Source organism: Camarhynchus parvulus, chromosome 18, assembly GCF_901933205.1.
Source record: "Camarhynchus parvulus chromosome 18, STF_HiC, whole genome shotgun sequence".
In the NCBI taxonomy this organism is placed as follows: Eukaryota; Metazoa; Chordata; class Aves; order Passeriformes; family Thraupidae; genus Camarhynchus; species Camarhynchus parvulus.
The window spans coordinates 3594406-3611002 of NC_044588.1; the positions used below are offsets into that span (position 1 = coordinate 3594406).

General features: G+C 45.3%; 1 protein-coding gene across 3 annotated transcripts in view; it reads right to left on the bottom strand.

Moving 5' to 3' along the window:
• ABCA5 (ATP binding cassette subfamily A member 5) overlaps window positions 1-13712 on the bottom strand; it is a 50052-nt gene extending 36340 nt beyond the window's left edge. Inside the window, exons 1-6 of one of the 3 annotated variants that reach the window (XM_030962042.1) lie at window positions 13625-13712; window positions 9796-9928; window positions 7468-7580; window positions 5862-6066; window positions 1812-1970; window positions 798-895 (exon numbers count right to left, since the gene is read on the bottom strand). In XM_030962042.1, the coding sequence (XP_030817902.1) occupies window positions 798-895; window positions 1812-1970; window positions 5862-6066; window positions 7468-7572 (567 nt within the window). In that variant the 5' untranslated portion in view covers window positions 7573-7580; window positions 9796-9928; window positions 13625-13712. Of the gene's footprint in view, window positions 1-797; window positions 896-1811; window positions 1971-4264; window positions 4299-5861; window positions 6067-7467; window positions 7584-9795; window positions 9929-13624 lie in introns of those variants that run through there. The other 2 variants (XM_030962043.1, XM_030962044.1) reach the window with 2 other exon arrangements.
• Window positions 13713-16597: the final 2885 nt, after the last annotated feature.

The window sequence follows — 16597 nt, forward strand, 5'->3', positions numbered from 1 at the left end:
ATCAGATCCCAGCTGGGATCTGACACAGCATCTCCCAGGATTGACAGATAGATTAAGGATTAGCAGGCAGTCCCTGAATCTGCCCTTTTTTGGGGTGAGGATGGGATTTTGTGGGATTTTCCCAGTGGTACTTGGACAAAACAGTCTGGACAAAACATGGCCAAACCCACACACCCCAAAACTTCTGCCTTCTCAACAGATCCAGTCTGGAATCTGACACAGCATCTCCCAGGACTGACAGGCAGATAAAGCAGCCCCTGGGTCTGCCCTTCCTTGGGGTGAGGATGGGATTTAATGGGATTTTGTGGGATTTTCACAGAATTCACAGAATCAATCACAGAATCACAGAATTCACAGAATCCCCAGGTTGTCAGAGACCTCCCAGACCATGGAGTCCAGCCCAGCCCCAGCCCCTCACCCAAACCCTGGCCCCCAGTGCCACATCCAGGCTTTGTTAAACACACCCAGGGATGGGGACTCCACCACCTCCCCAGGCAGAACATTCCAGAACTTTCTCACCCTTTGTGTAAAACACTTTTCCCTGCTATCCAGCCTGTATTTCCCTTGGTGCAGCTGGAGGCTGTGTGCTCTGGTTGTGTCAGTGCTGCTGCAGAAAGAGCCCAGCCCCAGGTGAGCACAGGCACCTTTCAGGAGCTGTGCAGAGCGATGGGGGCAGCCCTGAGTCTCCTTTTCTCCAGGCTGAGCACCCCCAGCTCCCTCAGGGGTTCCTCACAGGGTTTTGGTGCTCCCAGCCCTATTTTATGGGATTTTTTGGTGGGTTTTGTGGGATTCCTCACCTGGATGATGGCAGCATCAATGCAGGCCTGCAGGGCTGTGAACCCCGAGCTCCAGTAGGTCACAGACTCGCAGCTCTTGCGCAGGCTGGAGCACGTGGCTGCAGGGAAAACAGAGAATCATCACCCTCAGGATCCCTTCCATGCCACAATTCCAGGGTAAAATCCCAAAACAGTGAGTTACAGCTGCTCCACTCCCAGATAACACCACCAACAATCTCCACAAACCAATATACAAAACACTAAGCCAAAAAAAAAGCAAAGGAAGGAAAATCTGGGATGATTTTCCAGCTTATTCCCTTGCAGGTTTATCTCTGAATTCCTATTACTATCTGGATTTACTATTAAATAGGGAATAATCACCTTCAGGAGCCTTTCCATGCCACAATTCCATGTTAAAATCCCAAAACATTGAGTTACAGCTGCTCCACTCCCCAGTAACATCACCAACAATCTCCACAAACCAATACATGCAACACCAAGCCAAAAAAACCTAAAAAATGAAAATATAGGATGATTTTCCGACTTATTCCCTTGCAGGTTTATCTCTGAATTCCTATTACTATCTGGATTTACTATTAAATAGGGAATAATCACCTTCAGGAGCCTTTCCATGCCACAATTCCAGGTTAAAATCCCCAAAAATTGAGTTACAGCTGCTCCACTCCCTGATAACACCACCAACAATCTCCACAAGCCAATATACAAAACACTAAGCCAGAAAAAAGCAAAAAAATGAAAATTTGGGATGATTTTCCAGCTTATTCCCTTGCAGGTTTATCTCTGGATTATTATTAATATCTGGATTTACTATTAAGTAGGGAATCAGCATATTCAGGAGCCCTTCCAAGCCAGGCCATGCCACGTTAAAATCCCAAAAAATCGAGTTACATCTGCTCCACTCCTCAATAACACCACCAACAATCTCCACAAACCAATACATGCAACACCAAGCCAAAAAAAAGCAAAAAAAGGAAAATTGGGGATGATTTTCCAGCTTGCTCCCTGCAGGGTTACCTCTGGACTCGGTGTAGATGGAGGACATGGCGATGGAGTCGTGGAACCTCAGCTGGTAGGACATGGAGTCCTTGAACACCACCCCCACAAAGTTGGAGGGTTTGAGCAAACTCGCCTCCTCCAGCTCCTCCTCGCTCAAATACTCCTCAGTGAGGAGGCCTGGGAGCATCAAAAGAGAAATAGAACACATAAAATGATAGAAATAGAAAAACTAGAATATGAATATCCAATGTAAAAATAGAATACAATAAAAATGTAGTATAATAAAATAGAAATACACTATAAATAGAAATAGAAATATTACGGTAAATATATTAACATATAAAAAATAGAATATAATATTTGTAATATCAACTAATATGATATTAAATATACTATGCTATAATATACTGTACTATACATATAATATAATATAATATAATATAATATAATATAATATAATATAATATAATATAATATAATATAATATAATATAATATAATATAATATAATATAATATTGTATTATATTATATTATATTTATAATATATTATACCATGCTATAATATTAAAAACATAATAAAATAAAATATGAACATAGTAAAATATATTATAATATTAATATAATGACATATAATAAAATATTAATATAGTATGATATAATGTAATATAAGGTAATATAACATAATATGATATTATATATGATATTATATGATATAATATGATATAATGTAATATAATATAATATAATATAATATAATATAATATAATATAATATAATATAATATAATATAATATAATATAATATAATATAATATAATATAATATAATATAATATAATATAATGTATATAATGTAATATAATATAATATAATGTAATATAATATAATATAATATGATATAATATAATATAATATAATATAATGTAATATAATATAATATAATGTAATATAATATAATATAATGTAATGTAATGTAATATAATATAATATAATATGATATAATGCAATATAATGCAATATAATATAATATAATATAATATAATATAATATAATATAATATAATATAATATAATATAATATAATATAATATAATATAACATAACATAACATAACATAACATAACATAACATAACATAACATAACATAACATAACATAACATAATATAATATACATATTTATTCATTTTTTGGTTATTCCCCTCCACCCAGAATAAAAACATGCAACACTTTAAAGGAGCATCATAAAAATCATTAACAAATTATTGGGCTTTGGAGACACTTCCCACCCAAACCATTCCATGATTATTGATAGAAATATTTATTTTTGCCACAGGGAGGGAAATATTCTCATGAACAGACATTGCAGGAGCTCAGCTCAGCACTGCAGGGGGATTCATCCAAATTTATCCTGGAATTTTTCCCTTTTCCCCCCATTTTTTTGCTGCTCCCAGAGTTTCTGTGCCCCAATCCCTTGCTGGCTGCCCCAGTTTATTCCCAGAATTTCCCAGGAAAGGCAGATGGGCGGTGAGGATGGATAAATCCATCAAAATGTGGTTTTTTTGTCACTGATCTCAGCAGTGGATGGGAAAAGAAAAGAGAAGATGAGGAAAATGCAGCTTTGGGGCTGGGCCTGCGGATCCAAAGTAATTTTGAAGGATGCAAAACTTAAAGAAAAGAATAAAAGATCCAAAACTACAAAAAGAAACAGAGCAAGATTGGAGAAATAAGTTTTTGTTGTGTGTGAGGTATTAACAGCACCACCAACCTCCCCCTTCAAGCACAAGGTCCAGGATGAGATAAGAGAGGAAAAAACAATTATTTAAGGTGTCAACACCATCCTCAAATTGTCAGAAGCCACTTTCTTCATGATCTCCCGAGCCTGGGCTGTGGGTGGCCCAAAACCAGCAAGAAAACTCCAAAATCAGCAAAAAAAAAAAAAAATCCAATGCGAAAAAACCCACCAAAACCAGCAAAAAACCACCAAACCAGCAAAAAACCCTATAACTAGAAAAAGAAACCCCAAAACCAGCAAAAAAACCTCAAAACAACAACAATAAAAAACCCTAAAACCAGCAAAAAAACCCCAAACCAACAATAAACCCTAATACCAACCAAACCAGCAAAAAACCTTTATAACTAGTAAAACAACCCCTAAAACCAGCAAAAAAATCCCAAAATCAACAATAAACCCTAATACCAAGAAAAAAATGCTAAAACCATCAAAGAACTCCATAAAACTAGGAAAAAAAACCCGCAAAACCAACCAAAAAAAACCTCCAAAACCAACAAAAAAACCCTAAAAATCAACACAAAATGCACCTAAAAATCAACAAAAAATGCCCAATACCTTCGCACTCCCTTCTCTGAAAAATTCAGATTTTTCCTATTAACAGCACCACCAACCTCCCCCTTTAAACACAAGGTCCAGGATGAGATAAGAGAGGAAAAAACAATTATTTAAGGTGTCAATACCATCCTCAAAGTTGTCAGAAGCCACTTTCTTCATGATCTCCTGAGCCTGGGCTGTGGGTGGCCCAAAACCAGCAAGAAAACTCCAAAATCAGCAAAAAAAAAAAAAATCCAACGCAAAAAAACCCACCAAAACCAGCAAAAAACCACCAAACCAGCAAAAAACCCTATAACTAGAAAAAGAAACCCCCAAACTAGCAAAAAAACCCAAAACAACAATAAAAAACCCCTAAAACCAGCAAAAAAACCCCAAAACCAACAATAAACCCTAATACCAACCAAACCAGCAAAAAACCTCTATAACCAGTAAAACAACCCCCAAAACCAGCAAAAAACCCCAAAACAACAAGAAAAAAACCCTAAAACCAGCAAAAAAAACCCCAAAACCAACTATATACCCTAATACAAGAAAAAAATGCTACAACCATCAAAGAATTCCATAAAACTAGGAAAAAAAAACCCCAAAACCAACCAAAAAAACCTGCAAAAACCAACAAAAAAACCCTAAAAATCAACACAAAATGCACCTAAAAATCAACAAAAAATGCCCAATACCTTCGCACTCCCTTCTCTGAAAAATTCAGATTTTTCCTATTAACAGCACCACCAACCTCCCCCTTTAAACACAAGGTCCAGGATGAGATAAGAGAGGAAAAAACAATTATTTAAAGTGTCAACACCATCCTCAAATTGTCAGAAGCCACTTTCTTCATGATCTCCCGAGCCTGGGCTGTGGGTGGCCCAAAACCAGCAAGAAAACTTCAAAATCAGCAAAAAAAACCCAAAAAACAAACAACCCAAAAAACCCACCAAAACCAGCCAAAAAACCACCAAACCAGCAAAAAACCCTATAACTAGTAAAAGAAACCCCCAAACCAGCAAAAAAACCTCAAAACAACAACAATAAAAAACCCTAAAACCAGCAAAAAAACCCCAAACCAACAATAAACCCTAATACCAACCAAACCAGCAAAAAACCTTTATAACTAGTAAAACAACCCCCAAAACCAGCAAAAAACCCCAAAACAACAAGAAAAAACCCCTAAAACGAGCAAAAACCCCCCCAAACAAATAAACCCAAACAAACCAACAAAAAATGCCCAATACCTTCGCACTCCCTCCTCTGAAAAATTCAGATTTTTCCTATTAACAGCACCACCAACCTCCCCCTTTAAACACAAGGTCCAGAAAACTCCAAGAAAACAAGCAAGAAAACTCCAAAATCAGCAAAAAAAAAATCCAACCCAAAAAACCCCACCAAAACCAGCAAAAAAGCCCCAAAAGAACAATAAAATACCCCTTAAACCAACAATTAACCCTAATACCAAGAAAAAATGCTAAAACCATCAAAGAACTCCATAAAACTAGGAAAAAAAAAAACCCAAAACCAACCAAAAAAACCTGCAAAAACCAACAAAAAAACCCTAAAAATCAACACAAAATGCACCTAAAAATCAACAAAAAATGCCCAATACCTTCCCTTTCCCTCCTTTGAAAAATTCAGATTTTTCCTATTAACAGCACCACCAACCTCCCCCTTTAAACACAAGGTCCAGGATGAGATAAGAGAGGAAAAAACAATTATTTAAGGTGTCAATACCATCCTCAAAGTTGTCAGAAGCCACTTTCTTCATGATCTCCCGAGCCTGGGCTGTGGGGGGGGTGTAGCCGATGACAAAATTCACCAGCACCGAGGGGTCCAGGGGGCCCAGGTCTGTGTTGGGCACCTCATCATATTTCCTGTGAGGGTGCATCATGCTCATCAGGATCAGCCAGAAGAGGAAAAACAGAGGGAAAAGCACCTCCTGTATGAAAAAATGGAATATTTTATAATTCAGGATTTTTAAGGGTGAAAAAAAATTCAATATGTAATCATCAGGATCAGCCAGAATGGGAGAAACCACAGGGAAAGCAGCTCCCGGACAAAAAAAAAAATATTTCAAAATTTAGTATCTGAAATGGTCAAAAAAATTCATTATATGCTCATCAGGATCAGCAGAATAGGAAAAATAGAGGGAAAAGCACCTCCTGTATGAAAAAAATGGAATATTTTATAATTCAGTATTTCAAAGGGTCAAAAAATTAATTATGTACTCATTAGGATCAGCCAGAAGAGGAAAAACAGAGGGAAAAGCACCTCCTGTATGAAAAAATTGAATATTTTAAAATTTAGTATCTTAAAAGGGTCAAAAAAATTTATTACATAATCATCAGGATCAGCAGAACAGGAAAAATAGTGAGAAAAGCACCTCCTGGATGAAAAAAAAAATGGAATATTTAAAAATTCAGTATTGGAAAAGGTCAAAAAATCTCATTATTTACTCATCAGGATCAGCCAGAACAGGAGACAGAGGGAAAAGCACCATGTCCACCAAAAAAATTGGAGTATTTCAAAATTCAGTGCTTCAAAAGTTCAAAAAACTCATTATAAACTCATCAGGATCAGCAGAATGGGAAAAATAGTGAGAAAAGCACCTCCTGCACCAAAAAAAAATAAATATTTTAAAATTAAGTATCTCAAAGGGTCAAAAAATTCATTATGTATTCATCAGGATCAACCACAACAGGAGAAACTTTGGGAAAAGCACCTTGTCCACCAAAAAATATGGAATATTTCAAAATTCAATGCTTCAAAAGTTCAAAAAACTCATTATAAACTCATCAGGATCAGCAGAATGGGAAAAATAGTGAGAAAAGCACCTTCTGCACCAAAAAATGAAGTATTTCAAAATTCAGTATTTCAAAGACTGAAAAAAGTTCATTGTGTACTCATCAGGATCAGCAGAACTGGAAAAGCATTGGGAAAAGCACCTTGTCCAAAACAAATGGAATATATCAAAATTCAATGTTTCAAAAGTTCAAAAAACTCATTATAAACTCATCAGGATCAGCAGAATGGGAAAAACATTGGGAAAAGCACCTTCTGCACCAAAAAAATTAAATATTTCAAAATTCAGTATTTCAAAGACTGAAAAAAGTTCATTGTGTACTCATCAGGATCAGCCAGAACAAGTGAAACCACAAGGAAAGCAGTTCCTGGGCAAAAAAAATGGAACTATTTCAAAATTAAGTATCTGAAAGGGTCAAAAAAGCTCTTTATGTGCTCATGAGGATCAGCCAGGAATGGAAAAATAGAGGGAAAAGCACCAAAAAAAAAGGAATATTTCAAAAAAACCTCATCATGTTTCCTGTGAGGAGCCCCTCACCTGGACACTGCTCTTCTTGGTCCTGCACTTGATCAGACAATTCTTGAAGAGCAGAGCTCGGGTTTGCCTCCACACTCCTGCCTCCCTCGGAGCACCTGGGGCCATTTTCTGGGCTGCTTCCAGAAGAAAAAATACAAATTTTTTATTAAATGACAAAATAATTTCCCAGTCTGAGCTGGGCAGCTGCAGCGCTCAGCGCCTCCGGGCTTGGATTGTCACAGAAAAGTTCCACTTTCAGTTTTTCGTGTTTGAAAACATGAAATGAGGGGAATTGGGAATGGGAGAGACTGGGAATGGGAGAACTGGGAATGGGAGGGACTGGGAATGGGAAAAACTGGGAATGGGAGAAACTGGGAATGGGAAAAACTGGGAATGGGAAAAACTGGGAATGAGGGGAACTGGGAATGGGAAAAACTGGGAATGGGAGAGACTGGGAATGAGGGGAACTGGGAATGGGAAGGACTGGGAATGGGAGAGATTGGGAACTGGAAATGGGACAAACTGGGAATGGGACGAACTGGGAATGGGAAAAACTGGGAATGGGAGAGATTGGGAACTGGAAATGGGACAAACTGGGAATGGGACGAACTGGGAATGGGAAAAACTGGGAATGGGAGAAACTGGGAATGGGAAAAACTGGGAATGAGGGGAACTGGGAATGGGAAAAACTGGGAATGGGAGAGATTGGGAACTGGGAATGGGAGAGACTGGGAATTCGGAATGGGAGAAATTGGGAATGGGAGAAACTTGGAATTGGGAATTGGAGAAACTGGGAATTGGGAGAAACTGGGAATTGGGAATGAGAGAAACTGGGAATGGGAGAAATTGGGAACAAGAAAAACTGGGAACGAGAGAGACTGTGAATGAGAGAAATTGGAAATGAGAGAAACTGGCAGTTAGGATTGGGAGAAATTTGGAGTAAGAGAAATTGGAAATAAGAGAAACTGGGAGTGAGAGAAACTGGGAATGAGAGAGATTAGGAATGAGAGGAACTGGGAATTGGGAATGGGAGAGACTGGGAAAGAGAGCCTTTGGGAATGGGAGAAACTGGGAATGGGAAAAACTGGGAATGAGAGAAACTGGGAATTGGGAATGGGAGAGACTGGGAATGAGAGAGATTGGGAGTGGGAGAGACTGGGAATTGGGAAAGAGAAATTGGGAATGAGAGAATTTGGGAATGAGAGAAACTGGCAATTGGGAATGAGAGACATTGGGAATTGGAAATGACATGGGGAATCAGAGAAATTGGGAATGAGAGCAATTGGGAACTGGGAATGAGATCAATTGGCAATAAGAGAAACTGGCAATGAGAAAAACTGCAATTGGGAATGAGAGAAATTGGGAATGAGAGAAATTGGGGATGAGAGAAATTGGGAATGAGGGAAGCTGGGAACAAGAAAGATTGGGAATGACAGAGATTGGGAATGAGAGAAACTGGCAATTGGAAATAAGAGCAGCTGGGAATGGGAACTATTAGGAATCCATCTGGGAATTTGGGCTGAAGATGCCCCAGGACGCCCTGGCGCCACCCCAGGGCAGGACCAGCTCCAGCCCAGCTCCCCAGCCCTGAGTTAAGCCAGGCTCATTTCCATTTTCCCCAGGCAGATCCCAGTGCCAGCAGTTTGTGTGGAGCACACTGCAGGATCCCAGTGCCAGCAGTTTGTGTGGAGCACACTGCAGGATCCCAGTGCCAGCACTGTGTGTGGAGCACACTGCAGACCCAGTGAATTGTGAGGAGCACACTGCAGGATCCCAGTGCCAGCAGTTTGTGAGGAGCACACTGCAGGATCCCAGTGCCAGCTGAGCACACTGCAGGATCCCAGTGCCAGCACTGTGGGCAGCACTGCAGGATCCCAGTGCCAGCAGTTTGTGAGGAGCACACTGCAGGATCCCAGTGCCAGCAGTTTGTGAGGAGCACACTGCAGGATCCCAGTGCCAGCACTGTGTGTGGAGCACACTGCAGGATCCCAGTGCCAGCACTGTGTGAGGAGCAGCACTGCAGGATCCCAGTGCCAGCAGTTTGTGAGGAGCAGCACTGCAGGATCCCAGTGCCAGCAGTTTGTGAGGAGCACACTGCAGGATCCCAGTGCCAGCAGTTTGTGAGGAGCACACTGCAGGCTGCTGGCAGAGCTGCCCCGGGGCCATGGGCTGTGCAATGGGGTGTGAGTAACCCCCTTCCCTGCTGGAGCACAGCCAGCACCACTCACTCCTCCTTTTTAACCTCTTCATCACTCCCCAGGCTGCACGTGGCCTTGGGGAGAGGGAAAGGAAATGAGATTAATAAACGGGATTAAATGGGAAATTGATTCCAGGAGTGGCTGCACGTACCTGGGGAGGGCTGGGGGCTGCAGGGGCGCTTCTCTCCTGGGTTTCCCACCCTTTCTGCTGCCTGAGGTTGGCAGTCAGGGCTCAGTCTCCATCTCCCTCTGCTTGCTCAGCTGGGAACGTTGGGACATCTCACCTGGGAGGGTGAGACAACACCAGGAGCTGCTCGGAGGGGACAGGTGGCACCAAGCCCACCCTCAGCAGCACCAGTGACAAACTGCTGGGCTTTGGCTTCTCTGCCTCTGTCAAGGATTGAAGCTCTTGAGATGGAATTTCGTGCTCAGATCAGCTGTTTATTTCTTATATGGATAAGAAGAAAGAAGATAAGAAATGAAGATGGAAATATGGAAAAGAAATAAAGAAGATTCTTTATTTCTTATGCATGGGAATAATTTCTTATCCATATTACAGTCCCACAAGGTGTGAGTTCTGCAGTATTTCACTAGCAAGCTACAAAATAGCTGTAACTACCTTTCTCTACAAGGCCTTTCAAGGATAAACTGTCCAATTAAGAAATGACACCTAAATAATTTTCACTTTTAACCCAACAACCAACCACCCATGGTCTGGAATGTGGATTTTTATCCAATTACACCAAACCACCCAAACCCATGGAGAAAAAGGTGAAGAAGGATCAGCCTTGACCCTAAAACCCCCATCCTGCTTTATACCTATTACTATATTCTAAACCCTTAACTTCAAGTTTTCCAGCCTGTGATATCACACACTTCTAACCAACTCCACACCCACAATCCCAGTGCCAATAATCAATTTTGGAAGCTTCTCCACAGCCTCAGGTCAATGCAGTTTTCTCTTGGGGGTCAGTGCCTGCCAGCACAGAAAGTCTCAAATTCTCAGCCTCTAAAACTCCAACAACAAACTGAGTAATTCCTCAAGCCTTCAGCCAAAACACAGTGGAGAATGTGGAATTTATCCATATTTTAGCCTTCCAGCTCCCAGCACTCCTTCCAGAAGCAGGCTGATGTTGCTGGTGCCTGGGCAGAGCTCTGGGCTCTCAGTTATCTGTCAGACACCACATGGCTCAAACTTCCTTCCCTGGCTGCCTTCTAATGGGGAAATCTTTTTTTGGAGCACAGACATCACCTCAGGAACGGGACACAGGAAGCTCCTCAGATGTCAGCACCACTATAAATACACAAATATTTTATACACAGAGCCTGTCTGCGCATGGGAGGGGTGAGAGGAGGGAAAAGGGGCTAAAAGGAGCCAAATTCCCACTCTGGCTGGCTCTGGGGTCCTCCTTGGAGCAGAGACCCCACGAGGGATGTGGGATTCAATCAGTGCAAGAGAATTTCTGGGAAGGAATCCCACCTCCAGCCTGGAGTGCTGCCCTCACACTGAAACTACTTCAAAAATTAAAAATAAAAAAAATATTTTGCTTAAAAAAAAACCCCAAACAACCAACTACAAAATGCTTCAACACCAAGCTATGACAGTAACCAAGCCTTGAAGGAAAAATGAGTACAACTCCCCTGGATATTTTCAGGCAAAAAAACCTTTCCTAGTGACAGCAGAGTGTTTGAAAAATAATCCAAAGCAGCAGTTCTTGCTTACAGGTCATGTAAATCACTGTGCTTGTCCCTCTGCTCACAGCATGCCCTGCAAGCGCCACTGTGCGCACATTCCAAGAGCACTCCCAGGAATAAAACACCAAGGGCCCTCCTCAACACAAGGGTCTAACCCAGCAACCCCTTCCCTCAGCCACTATATTTTAATTAAATAATAATATTTATTATCATAACTATAATATTATTAATAAGAATTAAAATCAATATTTTCATTAAACCCCCAAACCTGGCAAAGATGATTTAACAAGGTTCAATCACCAGTGCCAGTTACTGTTTTTCTCTAATTATTTTCCATCCACCTCCAAAACCCAAAACACTCCCACACCTCCACTGGAACTCTGCCATGCTTTCATTTACGTCAGCCAGGTTGGAGGAAGGGTCATTTGAAGAATGTTGATTAATTTTTCACATTACACCTGCCACCTCCACGTAGGCTACAGAACGATGAAGGACACTGAAGAAGCATCACTTGAAGGGTGAAAAATTGTATTTGGGGGAGAAAAAAAAACAACCCAAACCTCTTTGATGAAGGAAAGGAACATAGAGGCCCAGCAGAAAAAGCTGCCAAGGCATTTGAATGGATTAATAGCAGAAAAAATGAAGAAAGTCTCAGGCTGTGAGGATCCTCCTCAGTTCAGGCACTGCCTTGTGATTTGTGTGCTATGGCAAGTGGGTGACACACAAACCCTTGTGGGCATCTCAATCAAAGCCATCCCAAGGGAATGGCTGGCTTTGGGCTTTAATTCCCCATCAGAGATGCCAGTGCTTCTTAAACACTGCTCAGCTGAGCCCTGGGAAGCCTCCCCTCCCTTCCCCAGGCACCAACCTGGCAACGGGCTGTAAAGGTCACCCGGTGACTTAGTGCTGCACAGCACGTCTGCCTTGTCTCTCAAGCCAAAAAAAAACCCCAAAAAACCCCAAAAACCCAAAGAAAACCAAACAAGAAGGGTGTCAGCCACAGCTAAGTGAGCTGTGGCTCGAGGCAAAAACAACTCATGAGTGAACAACCCCGTGGAACAGCAGGAAAATGAGATTATTGATCTTGCTGCTACAAGACAGCAGCCGAGGTGGTCCTTCAGCAAAACTCTGCTGTGCTCTTTACACTATTGGAATTGTGACTGTAACAACATGCAATAACAGAAATATTTTATGGTAAGTTTAAAAAACGGGCTGAATTTGCTCCCTTTTCTGAATTTGCTCCCTTTTCTGAATTTTCTCCCATATCAGCCCCAAGAGGAACCCCCGCCCTGCCCGGGGCTGCAAATCCCTTCCCTCCAAACTCATCCCTGCTTCCCTGAGGGGACAAGGAATGACACGGAGCAGAGGCGGGTCGGGCTGTCCCTGCACGGCTCCTGCAGCATCCTCAGCATCTTCCTGCATCCCTGAACATCCTCCTGCATCCCTGAGCATCTCCTGAGCATCTCCTGAACATCTCCTGAGCATCCTCAGCATCCTCAGCATCCTCTGAGCATCCTCCTGCATCCCTTAGCATCTCCTGAACATCTCCTGAGCATCCTCAGCATCCTCCCGCATCCTCTGAGCATCCTCCTGCATCCCTGAACATCCCTGAGCATTCCCCTGCATCCCTGAACATCCCCGAGCATCCTCCTGCATCCTTGAGCATCCTCGGAGCATCTCCAGCATCCTCCTGCATCCCTGAACATCCTCCTGCATCCCTGAGCATCTCCTGAACATCTCCTGAGCATCCTCAGCATCCTCCTGCATCCCTGCACATCCCTGAGCATCCTCCTGCATCCTTGGGCATCCTCTGAGCATCTCCAGCATCCTCCTGCATCCCTGAAAATCTTCCTGCATCCCTGAGCATCCCCAGCATCCCTGAACATCCCTGAGCATTCCCCTGCATCCCTGAGCATCTTCTGAGCATCCTCCTGCGTCCCTGAACATCCCCAGCATCCCTGAGTATCTCCTGCATGCCTGAACGTCCCCGAGCATCCTCCTGCGTCCCTGAATATTCTCCTGCGTCCCTGAACATCCCTGAACATCCCCAGCATCCCTTAACATCCCCGAGCACCCTCTGAGCATCCCCAACATCCCTGAGCATCACCGAGCATCCCTCTGCATCCCCGAGCATCCTCCTGCATCTCTGAGCATCCCCAGCATCCTCCTCGCACCCCCAGGGCGCCCCAGCCGCGGGTACCCCGCGTGTCTCAGAGGGAGGACGCTCCTGCTTTGCACCTCTCCCTTCTCCCCGCTCCGAGTCCCTGGCAATGCGCTTTTCTCACCGTTCAGCGCGCAGCCCCGCCGGCTCTGCTGCCCCAGCCATGGGCACCCGCGAGTAATGACGCGCACCCAGGTGCAGCCCAACTCCTCCTCTTCCTCTCCGCTCCTTCCCCTTCCCGTCCCACCCGGGCCGGAGGGGCCGGGCCCGGCCCCTGCCACCGCCCCCCGGCCCGGGACCGCCCCTGGGCAGGGGAGCCGAACCCCCGAACCCCGCCAGTACCCCCCGGTACCCCGGTATCCACAGAACCAACCCCCGGTACCCCGGTACCCCCGAACCCCGCCAGTACCCCCCGGTACCTTCCGGTACCCTGGTAGCCCTCGGTACCCCCCGGTATCCCCGAACCCCGGCGGTACCCCCCGGTATTCCCCGGTACCTCCCGGTACCCCTCGGTATCCCCAGGTACATTCCGGGATCCCCCGGTGTCTCTTGGTACCCCCCGGGCCGGCCCGCAGTGCCAGACCCCTCCCTGCTGCTGAGCCTCCTCCCCTCCCGGACACCCCCGATCCAGGGATCCCCTTCCCTCCCCAGGGCCCGGGTCCCCTTCCCTCGCAGGGACACTGCTCCCAGGGCCCCATCCTCCAGGTGACCCCCCCTTCCCAAGGACTCGCTCCTCCCGGGCATCCCTCTCTGCTGCTGACCCCCTTGTCCGAGCACCTCCTTATCCTCCCAGATACCCCATCCTCCAGGTGACCCCATCCCTCCTGAGGACTCCATTCTCTGGGTGATCCATGGCCCCCTCATCCAGAGGTCCCCAATCTCTGGATGATCCTCCCTTCCCAGGGACCTCTGTCCTCCAGGTGCCCCCCTTTCAAGGATTCTTTCCCCTGGGTGACCCCATCCCTCCTGAGGACCCCTTTTCCACGTACCCCATCCTCCAAGTGACCCCATTCTTCTAGAGGTCCTCTTTTCCAGGGACCCCATTCCTCCAGAGGACCCCATCCCTCCTAAGGACTCCATTCTCTGGGTGATCCATGACCACCCTCCTGAGGACCCCAATTTCTGAATGATTCCCTCTCTGAGGGACCTCTGTCTTCCAGGTGTCCCCCTTCCAAGGATTCTCTCCCCTGGGTGACCCCATCCCTCCTGAGGACCCCTTTTCCAGGGACCCCATTTTCTAGGGACCGCATCTTCCAGGTGACCCCATCCCTCCTGAGGACCCTGTTTCCAGGGACCCCATCCCTCCCAAGGATCCCTTTTCTAGTGACCCCATCCTCCAGGTGACCCCATCCCTCCTGAGGACTCCAGTCCTCCAACCTCTGGGTGATCCCCCCTGCCAGGGACCTCCATCCTCCCATTCAAGGAACCCTTCCTTCTCAGGATTCTCTCCTCTGACCCCATCCTGATGCCTCATCAGCCCTAAAATCACCAGCAAAACAAGATGAAAATGAGGGGAAAAAAATGAGGAAAAAAGCAGTTACCGTTATTGAAGGTCCTCCGGGCAGGTTTATGGCAGAATGCACATGTGGTACAGGGCTTTGTCACTTTTATAAGTTTAGCAAATCAGCATCACTGACAAGAGTCCCCAGTTAGAAGTACATTTAATGAAGGAATTCCCCTCTTGGTTCAGCCCCCTGCTGAAGCCTCCCCCTTGCTCCCAGCCCCACATTGTATCTAAATCCATGGGAAAGTGAAACGGCCTTGGCTGGCTGAAGAAGCGAGATTAGAGCAGCATTCCAGGAATGTGTTTGTCTCACAAAGCTTTGGAGCTAGCTAAGAAACCAAATAACTACACAACAATAGCCAACAGTGCCACAAATACAGGAACAATACATTAAAAGCAAAAATTCTTTGGGCATCAATCCCTCCTTAGGGCTTCACTCGCAGGGATCCCATCCTCCAGGTGACCACCTGTTCCAGGGACCCCATCTTTGCGTGACCACCTGTTCCAGGGACCCCATTCTCTGGGTGACCCCCTCCTCCAAGGGATCCTCCCTTCCAAGGATTCTCTCCTCAGGGGATCCCATTTTCTGTGTGACCACCTGTCCTGAGGACCCCTATCTCCCAGGTATTCCATTCTCTGAGATATCCCCCTCCCAGGGCCCCCATCCTTTGTGTGACCACCCCTCCCGGGTACTGTCATTCTCTGGGTGACCCCCTCCTCCAAGTGACCTTCCTTCCAAGGTTTCTCTCCTCCTGGGGATCCCATTTTCTGTGTGACCACGTCTCCTGAGGACCCCAACCCTGGGGGATTCCATTCTCTGAGAAATCTCCCTCCCAGGGACCCCTATCCTCCAGGTAACCCCCATCCTCCAAGGGATCCCCTCTTCCAAGGATTCTCTCCTCATGGGAACCCCATTCTCCAGGTGATCACCTCTCCTGAGAACCCCCACCCTGGGGACCCCATGCTCTGGGTGACCCCATCCTCCAAGGGATCCCCCTTCCAGGGATTCTCTCCTCATGGGAACCCTATTTTCTGTGTAACCACCTCTCCTGAGGACCCCAACCCTGGGGACCCCATTCTCTGGGTGACCCCCTTCTCCAAGTGACCCACTTCCAAGGTTTCTCTCCTCCTGGGAACCCCATTTTCTCTGTGACCACCTCTCCTGAGGGACCCCTCTCCCCAGGGACTTCCATCCTCTGTGTGACCCCCCACCAAGGGACCACCATCCTCCAAGGGATACCCCCCTTCCAAGGATTCTCTCCTCATGGGAACCCCATTCTCCAGGTGATCACCTCTCCTGAGAACCCCACCCTGGGGACCCCATTCTCTGGGTGACCCCCTTCTCCAAGTGACCTCCCTCCCTTCCATGTTTCTCTCCTCCTCAGGACCACACCTTCTGGAAGAACCCCCCTTCCAGGGACACCCCCTCTTTCTGAGCCCCCACAGACACCCCCCTTCCACCTCCCAGCACAACCCAGTGGGGAGCAGAGGAAAGGGGCTGGAAATATGTGCTGGGAGGTTTGAGGTTGGGCAGGAGCTGCCTCACTCCATCCACTGCTCCCAGCTCCTGCCCGCATCCACAAGGTCACCAGG